The sequence below is a fragment of the Saccopteryx leptura genome, chromosome 10 (assembly GCF_036850995.1).
Source record: "Saccopteryx leptura isolate mSacLep1 chromosome 10, mSacLep1_pri_phased_curated, whole genome shotgun sequence".
NCBI classification, from domain to species: Eukaryota; Metazoa; Chordata; class Mammalia; order Chiroptera; family Emballonuridae; genus Saccopteryx; species Saccopteryx leptura.
Genome location: NC_089512.1, coordinates 73,864,219 through 73,887,213, shown reverse-complemented (window position 1 = coordinate 73,887,213; position 22,995 = coordinate 73,864,219). Strand labels below are relative to the sequence as shown.

Sequence of the window (22,995 nt, the reverse complement as noted above, 5' to 3'; positions counted from 1 at the left end):
CTCTTCCTACCCACAGGAGCTGCAAACTTGAATACGAAAATGAGGTAGACAAAATTTATCAGCTGGCCGTGCAGAAACAAAAGCACAGTTCCTTCATGAAATCATAAATTTTCATTGTTCAGGTCGACAAGCATTATTCCAAAACACTAAAGCAAGGCTTGGAGAATGCTTTCAGGTTTGTCATGGAGAACACAAACGAGCAATTTCTCCTACGAAGGACCAGTCTGCAAGATGACCAGCTAGCAGATACACAGAGCAACGTGGAAGAGGAATGCAATGGGACCAGCTTGGATGGATGACATCACTCACCTAGCCACTTTTTATTACTTGGCTTACTTTGATGAATCTGCTGACTCTAGAAGGCTGCGATTTTTAACCTACTTCGGGCTGTATTTGACAGTACAGAGCTCTTCTTCAGGGCTATCCCTCTTGTCAGGGATGTGTACATTCACTACAGTCAGCTGGTAGGGCCACTGCAGAGCCCACTAAAGGCATGTCAATGGTAGAAACTGATTTCAGAAACAAAACAGTACCAACCAAGAGTGCAAGGATACATGAAAAAGAGGACAGAAAGGGCCGAGGCTTCGGAGGCTGCATCTCACAATCAGGACTCTACATCTAAAGTGACTTGAGGAAGAACTAAGGTCTAAAACAGGGACTTGAACCCTATGCTCACAGGAGCTTCATTTTAGAGACTGGAAGCCATCCTAGCAGAGATTTGGAGTTTCTTTCCTAAATACTCTTCTTAGTAACAATTGTTGAACTATGCCTATCTTCATTGTGACCTTGTGAAGGCCCATTCACACAGTGGCAGCTGCTTCTCAACACTATCTCCAGCGTGGGAGTATTTGGGGACAGAAGGAAGCCACCAAAGGACTAATTGTTACCCTAGATTTCCAATAAATCCAGTTTGCTTTCTGTTAAAAGCAACATGTTGGCACCTCAAGTGTACGTTTTGTTGTTAGTTTCCCTGTCAGTGACAATGAAGAAGTGCCACAGGAGCCACTTTGTGGCTATTAACACAACTCACTGAGGTATGCTTAGATTTAGAGTTTCCAGGAAATACCAAAGCGTCCACAACAATCGAGGTTAAGTAAAACCAAAACCCTACATTAGGAACTGAAAGACTGCCCTCACATGCATATATTTAAGTAATATTACAAATGTATCTATTTAAATAAAATGCTCTTGATTTAATTTATTAAAAGGCACAATTAAAAGCCTTGCAGGAGTGGCCTTGCTCCTGGACTGCAGAAGAATTTAAATATGTATTCAAATAATGATCACTTTACAAAGGAAGCATTAAAATTAGAGGCAGCAAAAATATTTTAAAAATCCATGTATTTGCTTCTGTGTATAACAGTATTAAATATCTACGGTGTCTTCTTCTTTCTGTGTGTTTCAGAAAACCGTGCAGGCTGAAGAACAACTATACTAAAACAAAAACAAAAACAACAAAAACCCTAAAGTCTTTACTCAAATTAAAAATCAGATCATCTTTTAAAATGAAGCTCTTAAAATAACTGCAGGGAGGGTGGTGAGCTTGTGTAAAAAAATTGAGTTGTATTTTTTTATTTTAGATTTTACTTATTCACTTTTGAGAGAGAAAAGAGGGGAGGAGCAGGAAGCATCGACTCCCACATGTGCCTTGACCAGGCAAGCCCAGGGTTTTGAACCAGCGACCTCAGCATTCCAGGTCGACGCTTTATCCACTGCGCCACCACAGGTCAGGCCTTGAGTTGTATTTAGAAAGTGTTCAAGGAAGAGAATGCTACGGAAACTAATATATATTGCATATGACACATATACAACACAATATATAATATATATTATTGTATTGTATTATGTCATAAACATACACACACACCCTCTGAGAGTTAGGAGATATTTTCTGGTCAAATTCAAGAAACACAACTTTTTAGAGAGCTAGTGGACTTTCTGTAACATAACTTTGCTGTGGTGTTGCTACTGGCTAAGTGAACAGGGTGAGAATATACGGGGCCCACGAGGGAGAGTTTCATGAAGCATGTAAGATGTACTAGGTGACCGAGGGAAGTTAAGAATGTCAGAGGATGCTTCTGTCGTTCTAAGGTTAGTCCTGACCTTCTCCCAAGCATTCACTGTGGAAGGTACCAGCGCCACAGACAAGATGCTTCAGGGACACGATCCATCTGACCCTGGCGTTTCTCAAGCTCTTGAATAAAAATCCTTAGAGCCCAGTTAAATATTACCAGTTGAGAAGCTACTCTAAATTCCTCTAGATTTCAACCTAATACAAAGCACACTGCTTCTCTAGCTAGTGTTCTACCAGCAGACACAGCCTCAGACACTGGAACCCTTGACTGTCAGAAGTGTCAACAGGTATCAGCCATGTCACACCAGTTAATCTGCTCTTTGGCTGGTCCTAAGAATGGTTAAGACTTTTCTTATAACCATATAAAAAAAACCTTCTAGATATGACTTAATATAATTTTAGCTGCAGCGCAGTTAATGTATTTACAGGAGCGTTTAGGATATTTATATGAAATAGGCCTAATGATGCCACAAGTTATGGCACAACTTAGCCAAAGTACTGTTTTGACACAGCTGATCCTCCTGTTTGCCAATAGCTGCCCCAGCATTTGCATAATGTTTAGAATGACAAATCTGTCTCATGATATCAGCTAAACAGAGAGCAAAGGAAGCCTAGGACTAGAGCAAACAATGGTCTCAACTGGGCTTCGTGTCTGTGTGGAAGAAAACATTTCAGACACAGTGAAAAGCAACAGGTCACGTGCCCACTGTCAGCCTTTCGCATTTTCCAAATGATTTCAGTCTGTTTTATGGGTACAACATTTGCATGACCGTGTTCAGAGGTGTACCTGAGTCACACAGTAGCAAATTACAGTCACTGAAGAAAATATTGCTCTGGCCTCAATAAACAGGTTATCTTTCCCAAAGTCAAAACAATCATAGCTTAGAAAAGGAAAGAATGCCTGTTGTTGAGTTGTCTGCTTAAATCACCTTGGAGCTTAATAACTACATTAAGTTATTTAGTTTCTTTAAAAAAATCCAAATATATATAGTCTAGTTCTTCTAAGAAAGGAAGTTACTTCTTGGTATTGGCACCAGGCCTGTAGAGGCACATACAGTCTGTAGTCACTTTGGCAATATCATAAAAAGTTATTTTTTGAAGAAAATAATAGACTTTATCGCACAGTTTCAGGGATGCTCTTGTGACAATGATCTGTTGCAGAGGAATGTCCCGGAATACCACAGAACTGGGTATGTTAGTTAGATAGTTTGGCTAACGAACATGAATAGTTAGGGCCGTACCGAGCTCCACGGGCCAGCGCTCCACGCCGCGTCGAGAGGACAGGCATGTGTGTTACACTGCTCACGATCGGGAGGTTTATCAAGAACTTCACAGCTCAGATCTGGAAACCGCTCACCGCTGGGCCGCTGACAGACCACCAGTCTTGTTCTCAAGCCTCCACCACACAGCTTAGAACACTGTGAGGAGCAAAAGGAAGGCTGCAGTGACTTTGTCTGAACAGTCAATGGCAAATTTTCTTCTCTCATAAGAAATATTTCTCAGTCAAACTCTATTATGGCACAGGGCAAGGTAACTCTCTAGACCAAGTAGCTTTCAACCATTTACACTTGGGGAGCAGTGAAAATGGAATTATTTTGAGGTCCAGTAAGGCAGAAATCTCCCTGAGCATAAGTGAATTTGACTCAAATCATTCGGTCTATAATCTTCATACAACAACATAGTAGTTAACTCCTTCACAGAGCAGCACTAAATTTCTGGCAAACCATTCCACAAACCGGCAGTTGAAAAACACTGCTCTAGACAGAACCACGCTAAATTACCCAAAGCAATTATCTACATCAGACTGGCACTCTCTCCTTTAGTAGTGGGCATTGTTTACCCAGAGCTTCCCCTTCACCTACACTAAGGGCTCTAATATACATGATCTCATCAAGAGAAGAGAATAGGTCCTGGCCAGTTGGCTCAGTGGTAGAGCATTGGCCCGGTGTGTGGAAGTCCCGGGTTCGATTCCCCGTCAGGGCACACAGGAGAAGCGCCCATCTGCTTCTCCACCCCTCCCCCTCTCCTTCCTCTCTGTCTTTCTCTTCCCTTCCTGCAGCCGAGGCTCCATTGGAGTAAAGTTGGTCCGAGTGCCGGGGATGGCTCTGTGGCCTCTGCCCCAGGCGCTAGAATGGCTCTGGCCTCAAGGGAGCAATGCCCCAGACGAGCAGAGCATCGCCCCCTGGTGGGCATGCTGGGTGGATACTGGTCGGGTGCATGTGGGAGTCTGTCTGCCTCCCTACTTCTAACTTTGGAAAAATAAAAAAATAAAAAAAAAAAGAGGAGAGAATAATTATTTGCCTTATTTTATATTTGGGGTAACTAAGTTTAAAGGAGGTGAATTAACTTGATCAAGGTCAACTTAATAGCCAGTGTTCAGGATAAGATTACAGTACACACAGAGGTGGATTAAAGTCGGTTGAGGCTCTGGGCACAGAAGAAAATATTAGGCCCCTTATCATTAGAAAAAAGTGTCAAGTTGAGGTTTGCGGGGCCCTTCAGAAGTCGGGGCCCAGGGTGTGCGCCTGATGTGCCTGCTGTTAAATATCTGCCTCTGAGAATACAAAATCAAATATTGAAAAACCACCAGCACCACATAAAGGAAATAATGACTTAGCCACATTTATTTCCTGGCAACTTCTAAGAAGCCGTCATCAGCCTTTGGCTGTTCTGCAACTCCAGTCTCCATAGACCTTTATGATGTCAAAATACTTGACGTTATCTTCAAATCTTAGAACAACTGTGACTTTCCCCAAGGATGAATAACAGTGTGATGGGAATGCTGGATTAAGTTCTGACTTCTGGCTAGACCCAAACTTCTGAGGCAGGAACAAGCTGTATTTCTTGGACAGAACTGCTGTGCTCACATCCAGGAACACTGTCATTCTGTTTCCCCACTGTGGTCAAGGCCAGATCTCCCACAGAATTTGGAATGATCTGGTCCATGCTGACAGCAAGCATCCCAATGAAAGCGTGTACTCTCTTGGCTTCAATCCAGTTACAGAAGCTTAATCATGGGTCCCAGGGGACAAAACTTTTTGAGGAGTTTTAGGAAAACCGTAACACACAACTATCAAAGCCTGACTCCTCCTTTCTGCTTTTCAGCCAAGCCCCTCCAGAATGACATACTGTCAAGAAAAGTCAACAGAAATCTGTTATGACTGCCTAGGACTACTGGGTTACGTGTATGCAACCATGAAATGTGGATACATGACTTCAGTGAGCCAGGAGTGTGTGCTAACGTGCCCATCCATCTCATCTGTTTTTCCCCCTTTTCGGCACTGGGGTCTCCAAGATGTTAATCCTCATGTTTTATTTTATAAATTTTAAAGTCAAAACAGAAAAACTCAAGAAGCTTTAAATATGTGATCTCCCTGTAAATTCAAGAGTAGAGAGATATATTTTTGATTAATTAAACACAAAACAATAAGAACAATGAGTATATAAGCCCAACATGTTATAGTGGCTCAAAAACCCATTTAATAATGATAGCAATACTAATGATAACAAATAATAATGATTTTTATCAAAGCAGTTAACTTTGAAGACTTTGTGTTAGGCCTTTGACATGTGTTATCTCATGAATACTATGAAGCTGATGCCATTATCATTCCCATTTATAGAAGAGGATATACATGTTTGGCAGTTACATTATTCACCAAGGCCATATGGCTTATAAGAGTCAAGGATGAAAATGGTACCCAATTTTCTCTGGTCTAAATACTTTATTGCTCTTCATCAGTCATAGCAGGCAACTCTTTAAAAGGTCTAAAAGGTAACAGCTGAAGAATTTTATTATTTGAGAATATACAACTGATTATTCACTTCTATGTTTAAAATGAGTCATTGTGATGGGAAAAATCGCACTTATTCATTCTGGTTTCATCAGGGCTTTGAATAATGGGAGACATTACTCCATGATAATAAGAGTGTGTCACAAACACCTCAAAACTAGGAAGGAGATGGCAAAATTTCTATGAACTAATTTAACACATATTTTCAATCACTTTAAAGGCTTTGCTTTTTAACTAGCAGAGTTTAAACAATTTAAATCAGCATTTATCTGAATTCTTTCCTAATTTTCCTCTCCTATGTAATCAAGCTGCCTACAATTGGTCGTAAATGCACTTTTAAAGTAGTCTAGCATTAAACCAGGTCTCCTAGTTAACCACAAATTAAAAAGCTTTAACTGGAACTAATTCTTCTTCCAATAAACTATTGAACAATAAATAAACTAATTACAGTAACAAAATTACTCTGTGTTTTTCCCAAAGGATATATGAAATGGACTTTGAAGCCTCACCTCTCCCCAGTTACCATGAGCCCACTGAGGACAAAGGCCAGACTCGCAGGCTCTTTGCTCGTCGGGCTTGATTCTCTCCACACAGTCGCTTGCGGTGTAGCCGTTCTCATCTTGACAGACGACGACACGCCGCTGGGACCCGCCAGCACAGGTGCTAGAACACTGAACACATCAGACATCAGTCAACAGGCTAACCCGACCTCCACATCCATTTAAGGATTACAAAACAGCTGATTGGATGGTCATAGGCAAATGTGACAGAAATCATCCACCAAAGACAGAAGGCAATTGTGAGAACTTCCCTTCTATGGAGTTGTTTAATGTCCAAATCTTACAATAAATACCTGGGAGGGCAGAAACATGGCTTCTCTTTTGCACACTTTAGGCCTTGAGTAAGTGTTCAATAAATGTCTGAGTGATAATGTGTTGTGATTTCCAAAGCAGCCCTGCTATGGTCCTCCTTTGCCTTTTCTGCATATGTGAGGTACACAGGTGTTGACTGACACCAGAGTCTACTGAGAAATTCGTTTTTAAAAAAAACTCCAAGTGCTTACTTAGAACCAACATGTGATTCCCGTTTCCCTTTCAACAGAGAGGTCAAATTATCTGCTTAAGGAATAGCCAGATGTTGAAATTAAGCTTTCATATTAACTCATTCATGTACACAGAATGTCCACTTAGACATCATTATCTCACAGGTAATGCTCTTGTTTCTCCTTCATAATGGGGTCTACTTTAGTGGCAAATGGTAGCAAGATTTCTTTTCTTTCTTTCTTTCCTTCTTTTCTTTCTCTCTTTCCTTCTTTCTTTCTCTCTCTCTCTCTCTCTTTCCTTTCCTTCCCTTCCCTTTCCTTCCTTCCTCCCTCCCTCCCTCCCTCCCTCCCTCCCTCCCTCCCTCCCTCCCTCCCTCCCTCCTTCCCTCCCTCCCTCCTTCCTTCTCTCTCTCTCTCTCTCTCTCTCTCTCTTTCTTTCCCAATGAACTTTATTGAATTCCATATGTACAAACTTCTCTTCAGATGGACATTCGGTCTAGCACTCCCTCTCATGATTCTCATAGAATTATGCTTGCATTTCAGCTAATTTCCCACACAAGTTTCTCATAGCTCTTTTATTTATCTACATCTTGAGTGTTTTTTCTTTCCTTAACTTCCTTATCTTTTTTTTGTATTTTTCCAAAGCCAGAAATGGGGAGGCAGTCAAACAGACTCCTGCATGTGCCCGATCAGGATTCACCCAGCATGCCCACCAGGGGGCGATGCTCTGCCCATCTGGGGCGTTGCTCTGTTGCAACCAGAGCCATTCTAGCGCCTGAGGCAGAGGCCACAGAGCCAACCTCAGCACCCGGACCAACTTTGTTCCAATGGAGCCTTGGCTGCAGGATGGGAAGAGAGAGACAGAGAGGAAGGAGAGGGGGAGGGCCATCCTCAGTGCCCGGGCCAACTTTGCTCCAATGGAGCCTTAGCTGCATGAGGGGAAGAGAGAGACAGAGAGGAAGGAGAGGGGGAGGGGTGGAGAAGCAGATGGGCACTTCTCCTGTGTGCCCTGGCCGGGAATCGAACCCAGGACTCCTGCACGCCAGGCCAAGGCTCTACCACTGCGTCAATTGGCCAGGGTCAATTTCCTTATCTTTTGAAACCCACTGTGTTTGCTAGTATCCTTCGCTCTGACACTTAACAGTTTACCTATAAAATAACCACCAAGTCCTCAAAGCAACTCAATTCCCATGAGTTATCATCTCAAAATGCATTTGCAACAATGTTTTGAGTTCCGGGTTCTGATGGCTGATTTGTGCTTTCACTCTAACTTTAGCTCATACCTGGGTTATTTCAAAATACCTGCAAATGCTGCTTCTTGCTGGTCAGCTTCTTCCATATAATGATGTAAATATATTTTTCTTATTTCATTGGACCTTAGTTCAATTTCCCTACATATGGCTTGTCAAATTATGACAGATTTAAAAATATATTGTGTTTAATTTAAAAATATGCATAGAACAAGAAAATAAATTTATGAATTCTGATAAACTATTTAGGTAATTTTTGATTTAAAAATATAGACCAAGAAAACAAGATTTATGAATTCTGCCTAACAAAATATTTAGGTAATTTTTCACTTAGGTAAATGATTTATGAACTCTGAGAAAAATTTTAGTTTATTTTTTACTTAAAAATGTAGACCAAAAAAATAGACTTATGAATTCCATCTGAGAAAACAGGTAATTCTTGATTTAGGTATATTTAGAATGTTTTAAAATATTCTACCTCTATTCTCAGATGGTTCTGGTATACTTACTCTAACCTAGAAAATAGTTGTCTTCTACTTTTGAAACAGCTTAGTTCACAAAAAACACACAAAGAACTAGTCCTTTAATTGGCTTTATTTGGGAATCAGAATTTAAAATGTTTAGAAGGACCTTCCATATTATAAATAGACTTGGGATATATATTTTGTTTTGGCCCTTGACTTTTCCCCTTCACAATAAAATCTTGTATTATTCCTTTATTTTATCTCTTGCAAGTGTTATAGCTCAACAAAATGGTGAACTCCTCGAAGGAGGGCTCAGTGTCATAACTCATGTCCCTGTTAACTCCCAGGTACTAGATAAAAATGTTAACTGACAAAAATGTTTACAGCACTGGTCACAGGATTGCCTGGTCCCATTAGTTTCTGGAAGCAGTAGCTCTATAAACCACATGCTCCCCTCTCTTCAATATGGTTGACTGGAGCAAGGATGGCTACCTGATTCAAGGCCAACTAATCCACAGCTGCCCAGTGACCAATCAGATGCTTCCTCCTGAGAGCTGACCAAAGAGATGAACATGGTGCTCAGCTAGGGCCAAGCAAGTGTACTGCACAGCCCTAGAAGGGTTCTGCACAGTTCCAAACCAGGTTCGGCTTGGGTCTTTATCCTCTCATACACAGGTGAAGTGGTGTACCTGATCTTTATCCAGGTTCAATTTTGCCTTTTTTTGATTAACAGGGATTCTTAGGTCAATGCTTATGTTGCAGAATTTCACCCTGCCTAGCTTTTGTTAACAATTTTCCTATTCTCTTTGGGTGACTTATTTTTCTAGGTAGACATTTCTTTGAACAAATCTTACAACTATCATCCCCACTGGACAAAACAAGGGGAAATGGCCTTTAGAGAAGCAAGAGGTAATGACATCTTTTTCTTACCAGCCTCATATACTTCTCTTGCATTTAGCAGTCCAATTCTCCTATAAAGAACCATTCCACCCCCAATAGCTGCCACCTTGGTGGGACTGTCTATTAAGATACTCTGCCTTTCCCTGGTCAAGGCATGAGCAATTGAAATGAGATGAACCAATCAGACTTTCCTAGGAATTTGAATCTTGAGTAGAGTAACTTAAGGGTGGTTCAGAGGTGAAAGGGATTCATTAAGAAAACTCAAAGCAGTTACCCTTTAATTACTGCTCAATCTAGATCAGGATTTGGTAAACCACAGCCTGGGGGAAAAATCTGGCCCACCACCTGTTTTTATAAATAAAGTTTTATTGGAACACAGCCATGCCCATTTATTTACTGACTATGCTGGCTTTGTGCTACAGCAGCAGAGAGGGTTAGTTGTGACAGAGACTGTATACTCCACACAGATTAAAATGATTATCATCGGGCCCATTGCAGAAAATATTGCCAAGCCCTGAGCTAGATCCCTGAATGTGCTCTGGTCTCTGCCTGTACTGGGGCTAACTGAACAGTTTTGTTTGTTTTGCTTTCACTTGAAAGAGACAGTGTCTTTTGCTTGCAATCAGAGACCTCCAATTGATAACACACGAAAACCTCATATAAGGTTCAAGTTTATGCAGAAATCAACTGCAAAAGGAGGGTCTTTCTCCAGCACCCAGTGTCGACTTGAGATTCTCATTGTCTAGTGTTTATGATTCTTTGCTGCCTTTTCTGCCACGGGAAGCAGGAAGATCACGTACAGTTTGAGTATCTCCCCATGGCTAGACTGCGCACTTTCCGCACACTACTAGGAGCAGGTCAGGCATCCCAAAGAGAGACCTGAAAAATCACATTGTCCAGCTTCAGCCTCACTTAACTTAGAAAAAAGTCCTCAAACAAAAAACAGGCACAATAGGGAAAAGAATGGTGTCGCCCATTGCTGTAAAAAGGTTACCTAATCCTCCCTAATTGGGAACTCTGCCCAGGGCAGAATCATTCAGTCTTAAAGGAATGCATCTTTCCTGAATGCAATCCTAAATAACAACAGCTTTCAAATGTTCTCAAAAAAATTTCTAGCACTATTATTAGAACATACAGAAAAATTGTGGGACACCCAGTGATTACCTCCCTTAGTCACCCTTTGATTTCTCAGAACCAAAGTCTCTCAGAGCCGGACAAAGGAAGACAAAGTGGGAAGCCAGCCAGGAGAAGGAGACGTGAAGGTCCCGGCAACGTGGCCCATGCTCTGGGTGCTCCCGACACTCTGAATGCACAGCGGCTAATCAGAATTCCCAGGGAAGTCAGCCTGATGTACTGAAACAACCATGTGAGAAACAGACAGCCTCCTTCTAGTGCTTTCAGTCCAGAAACAATGAAACAAAATTAGCAGTACTAGAAGGATTGGATAGTAAATAATTAAAAAGAAGACCCGGGGTGGGAGTAAACCCCTAACTCTGCACAGTGACCAGAGCCTGCCCTTCCTCAGCTTTCCTGCAGTTCCATTAGACATGGCCAATATTCCACAATGTAAGTTTTTGGAAAATTATTTAGTAAAAAAATCAAAAACATTCAAAAGCATATTTTTTCCTTAGTATATTGAATATTTTTTGAGGTCTTCCTAATTTGAAGGACAATGATAAAGATTATTGCTGACATCTATTAAGGTCTCACTCTGTGGCAGGCAGACTGCCAAGCAATTTATGTGCATCATTGCATTTAATTCTTACAACCCAGGAAAGCCAGAGTTATGGCTAACTTTTACAGATGACGAAACTGAGGCTGGGAGAGGAGAGGAGACCTGCCAAAGTCAGCAGGTTTGGTACTTCTCCCCTGAGCACAGATTTTCCCTGACCTCTCATGACCCCTACCCCCACTCAAGGCAATTATTTACTGCCACAAATCACACAGCAAGTGTGCCACTCTGACACTGCATGCATCGGGAAATAGCAAGAGGAAAATGTCATTCATTAAGAGCTCCCTTTCTGGAAAGTTCGTCGCTCTTTCCATTTCCCTCCAGGTAAGAACTGCCAGGGCTGCTTCCAGGTTCATGCCTCATGGTCCTCACAGTACCTTCCTGGAGGGCACCTGATTATGTCACCCAGCAGTGACATACCCCTTTCCACCCAGTTAAGGTGGCTTACAGGTGCATGCAGACATCGCATGACACCCTCAGGAACTGCAAAAATCCCACTGCAGTTCACCCCAAAACAAGTGAAAATGCATGTCAATCCCTTGTGAGAAAATATGCTCCAAAGATGTTTCTAGTCTGTCCCCTGCTCCGCCTAATGCTCTCTCCAGTGAAAGAGAAGAGGTAGATTAGGAAAAGACCTCAGGTAAATACTCACTGCTCCCCAGGGGCCAGTCCTCCATTGGTTTCCACTGAGCACATGGGTTCGGCTAGGGCTGAGGCTCCTGGGGTGATAACCCACATTTTGGAAAGGGTGCTGCGCCAGACCACTGTCTGGGGTCCATTGAGGGCATGGTGACATGGAGCAGTCCTGGTCAGTTTCGGGGATATAATCTGGGTCACACTCGCTCTGATCAATCACATGGTTACTGTAGTTGACACATACCACTTGCCGGGTCGTCTTGCCTTGCCCACATGTCACAGAACACTTTATTTAATGTTCAGAAAGAGAAAGGGTTATTTAGCAGTCATAAATTCATGAAAGTGCATTTTTGTAAATTGCCCATTACCCACCCAGTTGATAAGGTAGAAAACCTTGGTGTTATCCTTGATTCCTCCTTTTTCTTCCCACCCCATAGCAATTTCACCAAGAAATTGTGTCAGCTCAGTATTCAAAAATATACCTCAGCCCCTTCTCACCACCTCCATCATCAGCTCTCTGGTCTAGCACCATCCCTTGACAGGACTAGTATAATGGCCTTTCATCTGAGCACCTGCTTATAACCTTGCATCCCACCTCCCACTAAGTCTGCTATCTACATGTCACAAACCATGATCCTTGCAAAAATAAGTCAGATTATGTCATTCCCTCAAGTGACTCCCCAATTATTCAATGTCCAAAGTCCTTACTTGAACTGGTAGACCCTTCATGATATGGTCTCTGGCTATCTCTGTATTCACCTCTTATCACTCTCCACTCACTTAATTCCAGCCACACTGGCCTTTTCCTTAGCTTGCCAAGAACACCCTCATCTAAGGTGTGGGAAGCTGCTGTACCTTCTGTTGTGCCAGTGAATACCCACATGGCTCACTCCTTCACTCCACTTCAGTCCTGCTTAATCAATGCCAGCTCCTTCCCGACCACCCTGACTGAAAGCTCATCCCATCTCTCTCAGTGCCATTACTCTATTGGATTTTTCTCTAGTACTTACCAGTATCTGTTGCTATATCACTTATCTATTTCTTTATATTCTCAGTGACTGGGAACTCCATGGGAAATATTTCCAGGAAGGCAAGGACTTCATTATTTGTTGCTCACTGCTCTTGGTACAGTGTGAGCTTTAACAAATACCTGGTAAGCACATGTACCTAACGTATGTATGTGTGTATTTATTTATGTAAGTTCAGATCAAGTAGAGAATGAGATTATCTACTATTTATTGAGCTTCTATTTGTGCTAAATATTTAATATATAATCTCAATCCTCATAATAACCTTGAAGGTACTTCTTGGTCGTCTTTGAAGAGCAGAGGAAACTAAAGCTCAAGGACTTTAACCAGACAGTTCAAGGTCATGAAGCCAGTAAAGGTCAAGGTCTGGATGTTTATACAGCTGTCTTTGAACCTACCTCTCAAATTTTATATATATGTTACATCTATTGACATATTAGTCTCCCTTCTCCTTATGATGCCTATCACCTCTCTTAAGCTTTATATTTCCTGGACTCTGTAATTTTGGCAAAGCAGAAAGCAAGAGCTGCCTGAGACAGGTTTTTCTACTTTTATAAAATCTCTCAGATGGTGCTTGGTGTATACAGTAGCTGGGTCCACAGCACTGCATGTGGATTCTCACTGCTTACTCTTCAAAGGTAAGAGCCTCTGGACTCCAAGAGGCCACAGGATGCAGAAGGTACCCAGACTCAAGGTGAAAGCTGTCTTCTTACTACTCCCTTCATCTTTGCCACTTCTGGTACCTTATACATTTCTTGTATATCTGGCTAAGATTTATACCAGCTGCACATATATGAAGCACAACAATTTAAATCACAGTCTAAAATTCAATGCTAAAATATTACCCATTGACATCTGAGACCTGCTACTATTCATCCCCCTTACTGTGCTCCAATCCTGTCTCAATTCCAAGGAATTCACTTGCTTACAGGGCTCCAGTCCAAAACCTTCCACTGGCCACAAGGAGTCACAGAACATTCCTCCTCTGCCACTGGTCTAGGCAGGGCTGTGCAGGCATTCTCATCAGCCACGGAGCCGTCCTCGTCCCGGCAGCTGACGTACCTCATCCGGGTACCTTTTCCACAAGTGGCTGAGCACTGGGTGTTGGAGTAAAATAATATAGAGATGTTATTTGAATTGGTTGCTAACCGGACAGTAATCTACTTTCTATGGCCATGTCAGAGAACGTCTTCCTCCCCTTCTACCCTTCCACTTCCCATTCTATTTCTTACTGGAGTCCAAGACCCAAATCGCCACTGGGTTCTAGGTGCACTGTGTATATTTCTCCTGGCTTCTGGGGCAGCTGGGAGAGGGTGACAAGTTGGTAATTCACAGTCCTAGATGTGAGAAGAGGAAGAGGGAAGCCAGTTACCTTTATGTTAATACATATATTCATGGTCATGGCATATAAAATATAAGAACTGAAAATCCTAAGACCTCAGACTTGTGTATGATTTTGGGCAAGTAACATGGTATCTCTCAGCCCCAATTTCTTTAACTGTAAATGGAATATAATCTGAGTCACTGTGGGCACGTTGATACAGGATAGGGGTCTACTTAATAATCTGTAATATCATATTTATCTCTTACATGGAAAGAGAAAAGATATTATAATAAAATGGCAGATGAATTGGGAAAGAGCAGAATATACTTTAAAATTTTTCTAGTGTGAATTCTTTAAAATTTTGAAGGCCAAACTCTGTTCTCAAATTTTAGTTTCCTAATCAGATACTGTTGATAATAAAGTTGCTTTCCAAGTTTACTTAAAGAAAACTTCTAAGGCCCTGAAGGTCAAATCTAGATATAACAGGTACAGTCAACATCTTGATGCCTAAATTTATATAATACCCCTCAATCACACTAAGAGAAAAATCTCTACAATGAATGAAGCATCTATGTGTATATAATATTCCCAGATTTACAAATGGGAAAACAAAAATAACCACCTGCCCCCAATCATTCCCAGCCTCAGTGGTTAGCAAATATTCCTTGGTTAAAGACATGTTTATAAACACCTGAGAAATACTGGGTATGGCACAGAGTGCCAGACAAAAGATGCATTCTCAACTTTATGGATCTTACATACTGAATGGGACATTCTGGTATCTGGCTCCAGATCTCACCTATTCCTCTATGCATGGTCCAAAGAAAGCCACAGGGATCTTTCCATAAAGGGAAGAGGTAATTCATATGCTGCAACTGTGGAGCTGCCCTCTACTCCAAAAGACATCACAGAACAGTTTAGAAAGCAATTATGTTTTGAATCTTTAAGGGAGTTGCTAAATCCTTACCTTGTGACTGCTCAAACATAATAGTTAACATTTCCCAGGCATGTATGATATAGTGGTTTGGAATATTTCAATAAAGTAATAAAAATAAAGATGACACAACTCACAAGTCATTACTTGGTTAACCAATCAGCAATGACACCATGGACAAGAGTGCCATGTTCATTTACTTTCTTGACACGCTTTACCCATAAACAACACATGCTGACATACAGCAGACTACGGGGTGCTCAGGACAGAGGATGCTCAGTGCATCACTAGATGGAGCCTCAGTGCATAAGCTCTCGGCATAGTCTGGTTCCAGTCCTGTCTTCAGCAACTAGCAAAGCTAATGTATAAACGCAAGTCTCCTCTTTACATAAGTGATGCTGAAATTACGGCCCAAGTGGGACGCTGGTCAGTGAAGATCAACATGCTTGCTTGAGAAAGAAGGTGAGCATATATTCGTGTGTACAGATATGTGCACACACACACAGGTTTATACATGTACATACATGCTTATAAATTTCACTGATATAAAGAATGTGTATCACACAATTTAAAAATAACAATGAAATATATAATCCTTAATTTAAAATTCCATATAGCCAATTAATTCTCACAGAATAGTCTTGTTGATTTTTGATGAACTCTTGAATCTGTTGACAAATTATGGTTGTAACTACTGGACAAGTGTAGTTCTGACCTAAATGTTAGTTGATGTTTTCTTTACTTTTAAGAGTAAGGTAAAAGTGACATGATGAAGATGCATGTTAACAACTTGACTCATTCACACCAGTGATATGAATGATTTCTTTGCTGAACCAGATAATGATTTTCAAAAACTGGAAAAATATTACCTTAATTTTTGTTCTATTCACAATGGAAAAACTATAGACACCAGACTCTTTTGAGTTTAATTTACACTATTAACAGTTTCTCCATTACCATCTGACAACTAAATAATCAACAAAACATATAAATACAATAAACCCTGAAATATAGAGCATTTGCTGATCTCTGTGCTATAAACACTCTTACGACAGCCAATTTCAAGCTACCAACCTAATGTAAAGTTGGGAAGAGATGTGCAGTAGCTCACCATTATATAGTATTTCTATCACACAGACCCACACATAAATAACCTCAAGGGTACAGATCATAGTAAAATATAGGGCCAAGCCAGCACCAGCAAAGTGCTGTCTGAACATATATGACACTGTTTGCTGAATGCTACATTGAAATTATTTAAAAAAGAAAAACATACAAGTTCAAGAAAACAAGACTAAACCATATCAAGTGCCATCCAAGAAAAATCAAAATCAAACTTACATACATTTCCAATGACCAGAGAAAAACAAAACTGGGACATTAAACTATTAGATTCAAAATGTAACAGATAAGTAAATCTAGAACAATTTAATCAATGGTTTTTCTCTACCTGCATAATTACCTGTGAAAATACTTAAATTTTGACTGAATCACTGGGAAATTTTGGCATCTCCATACCCAAAACCAACAACTCAGTTGAACAAAGGAGACTTACCTGGGTATCTGTTGGTCTAGCTGCTGCATTGCAGATACTGTCATCTACCACTGACATATAAGTTCCCATGATGCATTTCACTGCTCTTAGCTGGTATCCCTGTCCACAAGTGACACTGCACTAGGGGAAAGAAATAAAAATAAAAGTTATACAATTCAACAACACTTCTCTTTCCTTTACTTTCTTCATAACATTTTACAAGAGAAAAGTATTTTCATCATTGTAGCCCAGAAGGTAGGCACCCAAAGAAATTAGGTAAAAGTAGGTAATCTTGCTCTGCACAAATTATACTGATCAATTATCACTATAACACTTGAAATTATTTCTATCTCTATTGGAATTACATTTGTAGGTGTTTGGTTCCTTAACTGTGATTTCATGGAGGGAAGAAAGTATAGTTTAATCATCTCTACATCTTTCACACTATAGCTACCAGAATGATGTGGTTGAAGTAGGTACTTTAAATAGAGTTCTGTGATTTTATCTGTCTGGGAATGAACTGGCAATATCTCCTAGGTATGCCTGTCTAGACCATGTTAGGCTATAAAACAAGTCTCAATATATTTTAAAAAATTGAACCCCACAAAGTATCTTATCAGACTACAATAAAAAGCAGTAACAGAAGAAAAACTAGACAATTCAAAAATATGTGGAAATTAAACTATGCAGTCATAAACAACCAATGGTTTGGAGAAGAAATCATAAAAGAAAATAGAAAATACTTTGAGATACATGAAACAAAAGCAAAACACAAAATTTACATTTCAATAAGGATAAAGATGCAGCAAAAGCAGTGCTCAGAGGACAATTTATATCTGTAAACACCTACATTACCAAAGCTCTCAAATCAATAATCTAACTTTATATCTTAAGGAACTGAAAAAAAGATGAACAAATTATACCCAAAACTAGCAGAAAAAAAGAATAAAAAGTAGAATAGAGATAAATAGAGAATAGAAAAACAGCAGAATCAACTAAACTAGAAGCTGGCAATTTAAAAAGTTCAACAAATTGACAAACCCTTACCTAGGGAAAAAAAAGAGAAAAAATGCAAATAATTAAAATCAGAAATGAAAGTAGGGACACTGCTTCTGATGACAATAATCAGGATTATGAGGAGTATGTTTGGTTTTCTTCTTTTTGCTAAGTAACATTTTGCAAAAATTTTTCTAACGAACAGGCATTACTCAAACAATATTTAAAATAAAAAGTTTGTTGAACGTGAATTACATGTTCAGGCAAAGGAAGAACAAATCTCTGGCTAGGATTGGCCTGGTGTGTACAGGGGTGAAACAGAGGTCCATCAGTTCTAAAAGATGTTATAGTCAAATCTTACTGGTGACCGTGAGCTGTGCATCTTTCCTCTTACTACTCCTTAAATTTACGCAGATGGAGACAAGAGAAGGCAAGATCAGAAGTGCATGTTGAAGCTGAGTGATCGGGTGCCGTGCAATGGGGAGGATTCAGAAGAGTTTCAAAGCTGCTGACAGAGTGTCAGGATGGAGCAATAAAGTTGCTCCCTTTATCACAGGCATATTGGAAATGAGGACATCAGCGAGAGAACTGAAGTGGCTGAGGCTGTGACTGACAGAGTGGAGGGAGAGTTGTTCTTCAAGATAATTATGTAAGTCACAGCAGACAGCTGCTCTGCTTTCTTTGAGAACCTGGGGAGCCACTTAAATAGAACCAGAATGCTTTTTGCTTCTATATTGGGAAGGACATAATTTCAAAAGTAGTGGCTTCTCTAATACAAGCCCAAGGGAGACTTTTACTCTGTCCTTTAAGAAGAGGTCTAGTTAAGGCTTAATACCTACACACTATAACTAGGGGACTTGGGAAAGATTCTTGCAAAGTGAAATGATTCTGCAAACTTTGATCTAATTAATGTTTGGAGAGTCTGACTTAGTTATGAGAGGTGAGCTTTGGAAACATGACATTGGAAGCCAAAACATCCTGTACAAATCCCAGTCCAGACCGTCCTGCCAAAGGTGCTGGGGTTGGATTCCATTTCCTGTGACAGACGCACAGGAGCACACTAGAAGATAGCATCAGTCAGACTCCAGGGCTGTTCTGAATTGTTCAAATGTTCACGTCTCAATGAGGTTTTAACCCAAGAAGGAAGACATGCACGCGGGTCTATAAAGGGGCTAATCAGCCACAGAAGGGCAAGCACTGATGCCGGGAAGTGGGGCAAAAAGGTCGCAGCGTTTCTCCTGTTTGATACAGAGCCATAAAGGTACAGTGCAAGTCCCAGACACGGCAGTGAAACTCCTGCCGCCTGGAATGCCTGGCTGTAAGCCCTCTCCAGATAAAAGGAAAGAATGCAGTTAAGAACGTTATCATTTAAAATACCTGTCCCCAGGGGCCCGCCTGCCAGGACGCACATTCTGGCTGCTGACAGGTCTGCATGGAGTCTGGCTTGCTCTCAGGGTCACAGAGTCTATCGTTTAATTGGTCTTCACCAAACTGACACCAGACCTGACGGTGCTTGTGCCCTTTGCCGCAGGTGACCAAGCACTGTAACAAAAGCACAGCCAGTCAGTCTCAGTTCTAAACAGAGTGTTGTGGGTACCAGGTCATTCAGGGATTAGCAGGAACAGGTATGCTTTTCCCACATCAATTCCTCTCTCTCATAGCAATCTGTAAAAATACCAAGGCTCATTCCAGTCATTCATTCATTCATCCTTCCATTCTGTATTTCTCCAGGGTCTGGGCCAATTTTAAGTACAGAGTAAACTTGACACAGCACCATGCTCTGAAAGATTAAAGAACAGCACTGATTGTTTTCTATGTAGTATAGGAGTTAAGTATGGAGAATTCATGATTCAGACCAATGTGGGTTTTAATCTAGAGGTCAAGTCACCTCCCTGTACCTTCGTTTTCTCATCTGTACTATCGGAACAGAGTGCCCACTGCAAAGAATGGTGAAAACTGAATGAAAACAAATCCAAAAGTACCCACCACATGTTCATTTACTAATGTTCAATATAAGCATGGTTATTGTCTATGCTTATTATAAAACATTTGAAAAATACAGAATAACATAAAAGAAAAATACATAGTGACCAAAAAAAATCTCACTGCCCAGGGATAGTCATGAACATTGTGCTGTTTTCTGCCCAGTCCACTCATCTACAGAATGCTGGCTCATGCTGAATAAATAATATAGTTTGATATTCCCAGCTTCTACTTATCAAGCATTCTTACAAAAGTTTGTTACTTAATTTTAAATGCTACTTTAGCTAATATTAGCTATCTATTTAAAAATCTGGTACCTTCTTTCATCTTTTTAAAATACAACTGAAGTTTAAGCTAAGGTTGCTTGTTAACATAGAATGAAAGCACTAGGTTTGTTGTCAATTTGTCTAGGAATCGGACACTGTTAACCACATGCATTGTTACACATCTGCCATTAAAGGGGCACTAATAGTGTCCTTTTAAGATTCACATTTTATTTAATACTGAAAGTAAAATAGTCTGTGCATAAGTGGCTATGAAGGGAATGTATGGAGAAGTGTTAGCAGAAAACACCTCTTTCCCCATAAATAAGGGAATTCCACTTGCTCTCCAGGAGGAAGGGAAAAGTAGTCACCTGCTCGGTCATGTTAATCAGGAGGGCTAACATGAGCATAAAAGGAAGAAAGAGGCTCCACCTTCTTTGTTTCACTATCCTGGGGTTGCCTGTGCTCAGTAATGGAGGCTTAGCCTTGGTACTTCATCAGGTAAGGGATGAGAAAGGCATAAATCTGGAATACCTGGCTCAGTCCTTCTACTTCCTATGTTTCCACTAGCAAAGGATGGCGACATCAGACCGGTCCCTCACTGGGGCCTAATTCTCGGCTTTTAAAGATGAGGAAGCTTTTAATCATGAGGAAGCTCATGATTTACTTTAGATCCAAGCCAGGGCCGCTTTATAATTCCTCAAGCCTTGAGTCCCTCCACAGTCGGTTAGGGCTCAAAGAGGAGAGGAGGTAAGGAGCTGGAACTTCAAAATCACCAACAAAAGCTGTTGTGGTGGGTGATCTAGCTAAACCCACTGCACCTCTGCAGTTGCCAGTGGGCTGGTCACATCTAATATAACAGTGATGGAGTGGACAGAGGACTAGAGTTGTTGTTTCCTCAACAGGAAGTGGGAGAAAAATGCAGCAGGTTTAACCTGGAACAGCCCAAGGAAGACTTAGAATTAGAGCATCAGAGTTGGCCTATGGGAAATAACAGCCTTCCCATCTCACCTCTGACCAGTCACCCGATTTCCACTGTGGACAGGGAAACTCGTTGCACCTCTGAATAGTGACTTTCTCTTGTTGTGTGCATTTGCTATCATCCAGGATATCATTTTGTGTGTTGACACAAATGGCCCTTCTCCTCTGGATTCCACCATCACAACTTTCAGAACACTGAAAAGACAAAAATCTAGATAAAACTGAGTTTCTTTGTCAAGCATGCTCAAGATTCTGGCTATGATGGCTTGTCCCTGGCAGGCCTTAAGAAATAACCAACCAACCAACCAAGCATGGCCATTTCTAGTTGTTATTTTGGAACTGTCTGTTCATGTTATCAATTTAGTTACCAGGTTTATAGATAAGTCAGTATTAGTAAATGGGCGAAAAAAATGAAACTGGAAATAGCCTATGGGATATGGAAAAAGCAATTGGTTGATTTGGTCTACCACTTCCAATTTTCCATGCCATGGCCATGACAGACTTTACAAATTAATCATGGTACTCTTTTCTGCAGAATTTAAATGGGGTTAGGCATTATAAATCAATCATGGTACTCCTTAACCATACAACTAAATGGGGCTTCTCAACACAGCCCTGACAAATAAATTAGTTGATTCATCACTATCAACTAATCAGACTTAGCATTCAAGAAGATGACTCTATTTAAGAGAGAACCAACTTACTTCAGTCCAAGCAGAATATCGCCAGCCCCCTGTGTTACATTCTCCTGAGCATTTTTCCTGATTTTTTGGTTTGGGGTCACTGCTGCAAAAATTGTCATCAACCTTCTCAATCTTCCCATCTAGCCGGCTATATTTGGCACAGTAGATGTCTAATGTGCGGTACCCCAAGCCACACTGGGCACTACATTCACTCCTGCTGGCAACATGCCACCTGTGCATAACAGTTGGGAGAAACCACACATTCTGTTAAAAACATCTCTTATCTATATTTAACCCGTCGAAGAGTTGAGTTCATCCCCCTCCCCCTTAACTCAAATACCAGAAAATCCAAAGCCATCATCAGTGACTGAAACCTAGTTTTAAACCAACATATCCCTGTATTTTTCATGGCTGTCAATGTACATGGAAGTCACAGTGTGATAACTAGAGGTTCTTTCTTTGTGGAGATTCTCCTGTGATATAGTCAATCTAAGATTCAAGCAACCAAAAAGACAAAAACAACAACAAAAAAACCCACCAAACTCAACAGAGCAAAAAGCAATTTCATATTTAAAAGGTTTGTGCTGCACAGCATTTCAGTCATCAATCAGGTTTCTTCTAAGAAAGCACTATTGTTGGAAACTGTCCCTCAGAAACCTCCTCTGTGTGGGCCTGGGCTAGAAAGTGCTCAGTGAACATTCTGTCAATTAATCAAGGAACAGATAATTTGGACTGTAATTATGAATTTCAAAGGTGTTAAACTGTGTACATTACTATCTGTGAATAAAAACCTTAAGTTCCTAGAAGACAAGGACCACACTTTACACAATTTGGTTATACAATTTTTTTTTAAATAAAAGAGAATTTATTTTATTTAGAGCACTTTTAAGTCTACAGTAGAGTTGAGGGAGGCACAGAGATTTCCCATACACCCTCGTCCTCCCACCCACACAGCCCTCTATCACCAGCACCCCCACCAGGACGGCACATTTGTTGTAATGGATGGACTACACTGACACATCGTTATCACCCAAAGTCCATAGTTTATGATACAGTTCACTTTAGGTGTTGTGTATTCTATGGGTTCAGACAACTGTATAATGACATGTATTCATCATTATAATGTCACATAGAATCTTTTCATTGCCTTAGAAATCTGTGCTCCATCTATTCATTCCTTACTGCTCCACAGTTAACATTTTAAAAATTAGATTTGAACCTACAAATCTTGGTCATATAGACATAGAGTACCTTTACATCTCTAGTATCCTCTAAAGAGCCTTTCTTGGCACACAATAGGATAATAAATTGATTAGTTCTTTTAATGCCCAGGAACATGATCAGTGCTTAAAATAAAAAAAATGCTTAAAGTTTTGT

At 40.6% G+C, this 22,995-nt stretch overlaps 1 protein-coding gene and 1 long non-coding RNA gene across 3 annotated transcripts in view; one reads left to right on the top strand and one right to left on the bottom strand.

The window, feature by feature from the left end:
• LOC136381924 (uncharacterized) overlaps nucleotides 1-1,355 on the top strand; it is a 31,610-nt gene extending 30,255 nt beyond the window's left edge. For both annotated transcript variants that reach the window (XR_010747176.1, XR_010747175.1), the window contains exon 3: nucleotides 17-1,355. This is a non-coding gene — a long non-coding RNA (uncharacterized lncRNA). The remainder of the gene's footprint in view (nucleotides 1-16) is intronic.
• Nucleotides 1-22,995, bottom strand: part of ADAMTS9 (ADAM metallopeptidase with thrombospondin type 1 motif 9) — a 177,490-nt gene that overhangs the window by 71,673 nt on the left and 82,822 nt on the right. Inside the window, exons 20-28 of the mRNA XM_066350504.1 lie at nucleotides 21,640-21,850; nucleotides 20,966-21,130; nucleotides 19,086-19,250; nucleotides 16,734-16,853; nucleotides 14,153-14,257; nucleotides 13,850-14,017; nucleotides 11,909-12,178; nucleotides 6,378-6,539; nucleotides 3,316-3,492 (exon numbers count right to left, since the gene is read on the bottom strand). Coding sequence (XP_066206601.1) covers nucleotides 3,316-3,492; nucleotides 6,378-6,539; nucleotides 11,909-12,178; nucleotides 13,850-14,017; nucleotides 14,153-14,257; nucleotides 16,734-16,853; nucleotides 19,086-19,250; nucleotides 20,966-21,130; nucleotides 21,640-21,850 — 1,543 coding nt within the window. The remainder of the gene's footprint in view (nucleotides 1-3,315; nucleotides 3,493-6,377; nucleotides 6,540-11,908; nucleotides 12,179-13,849; nucleotides 14,018-14,152; nucleotides 14,258-16,733; nucleotides 16,854-19,085; nucleotides 19,251-20,965; nucleotides 21,131-21,639; nucleotides 21,851-22,995) is intronic.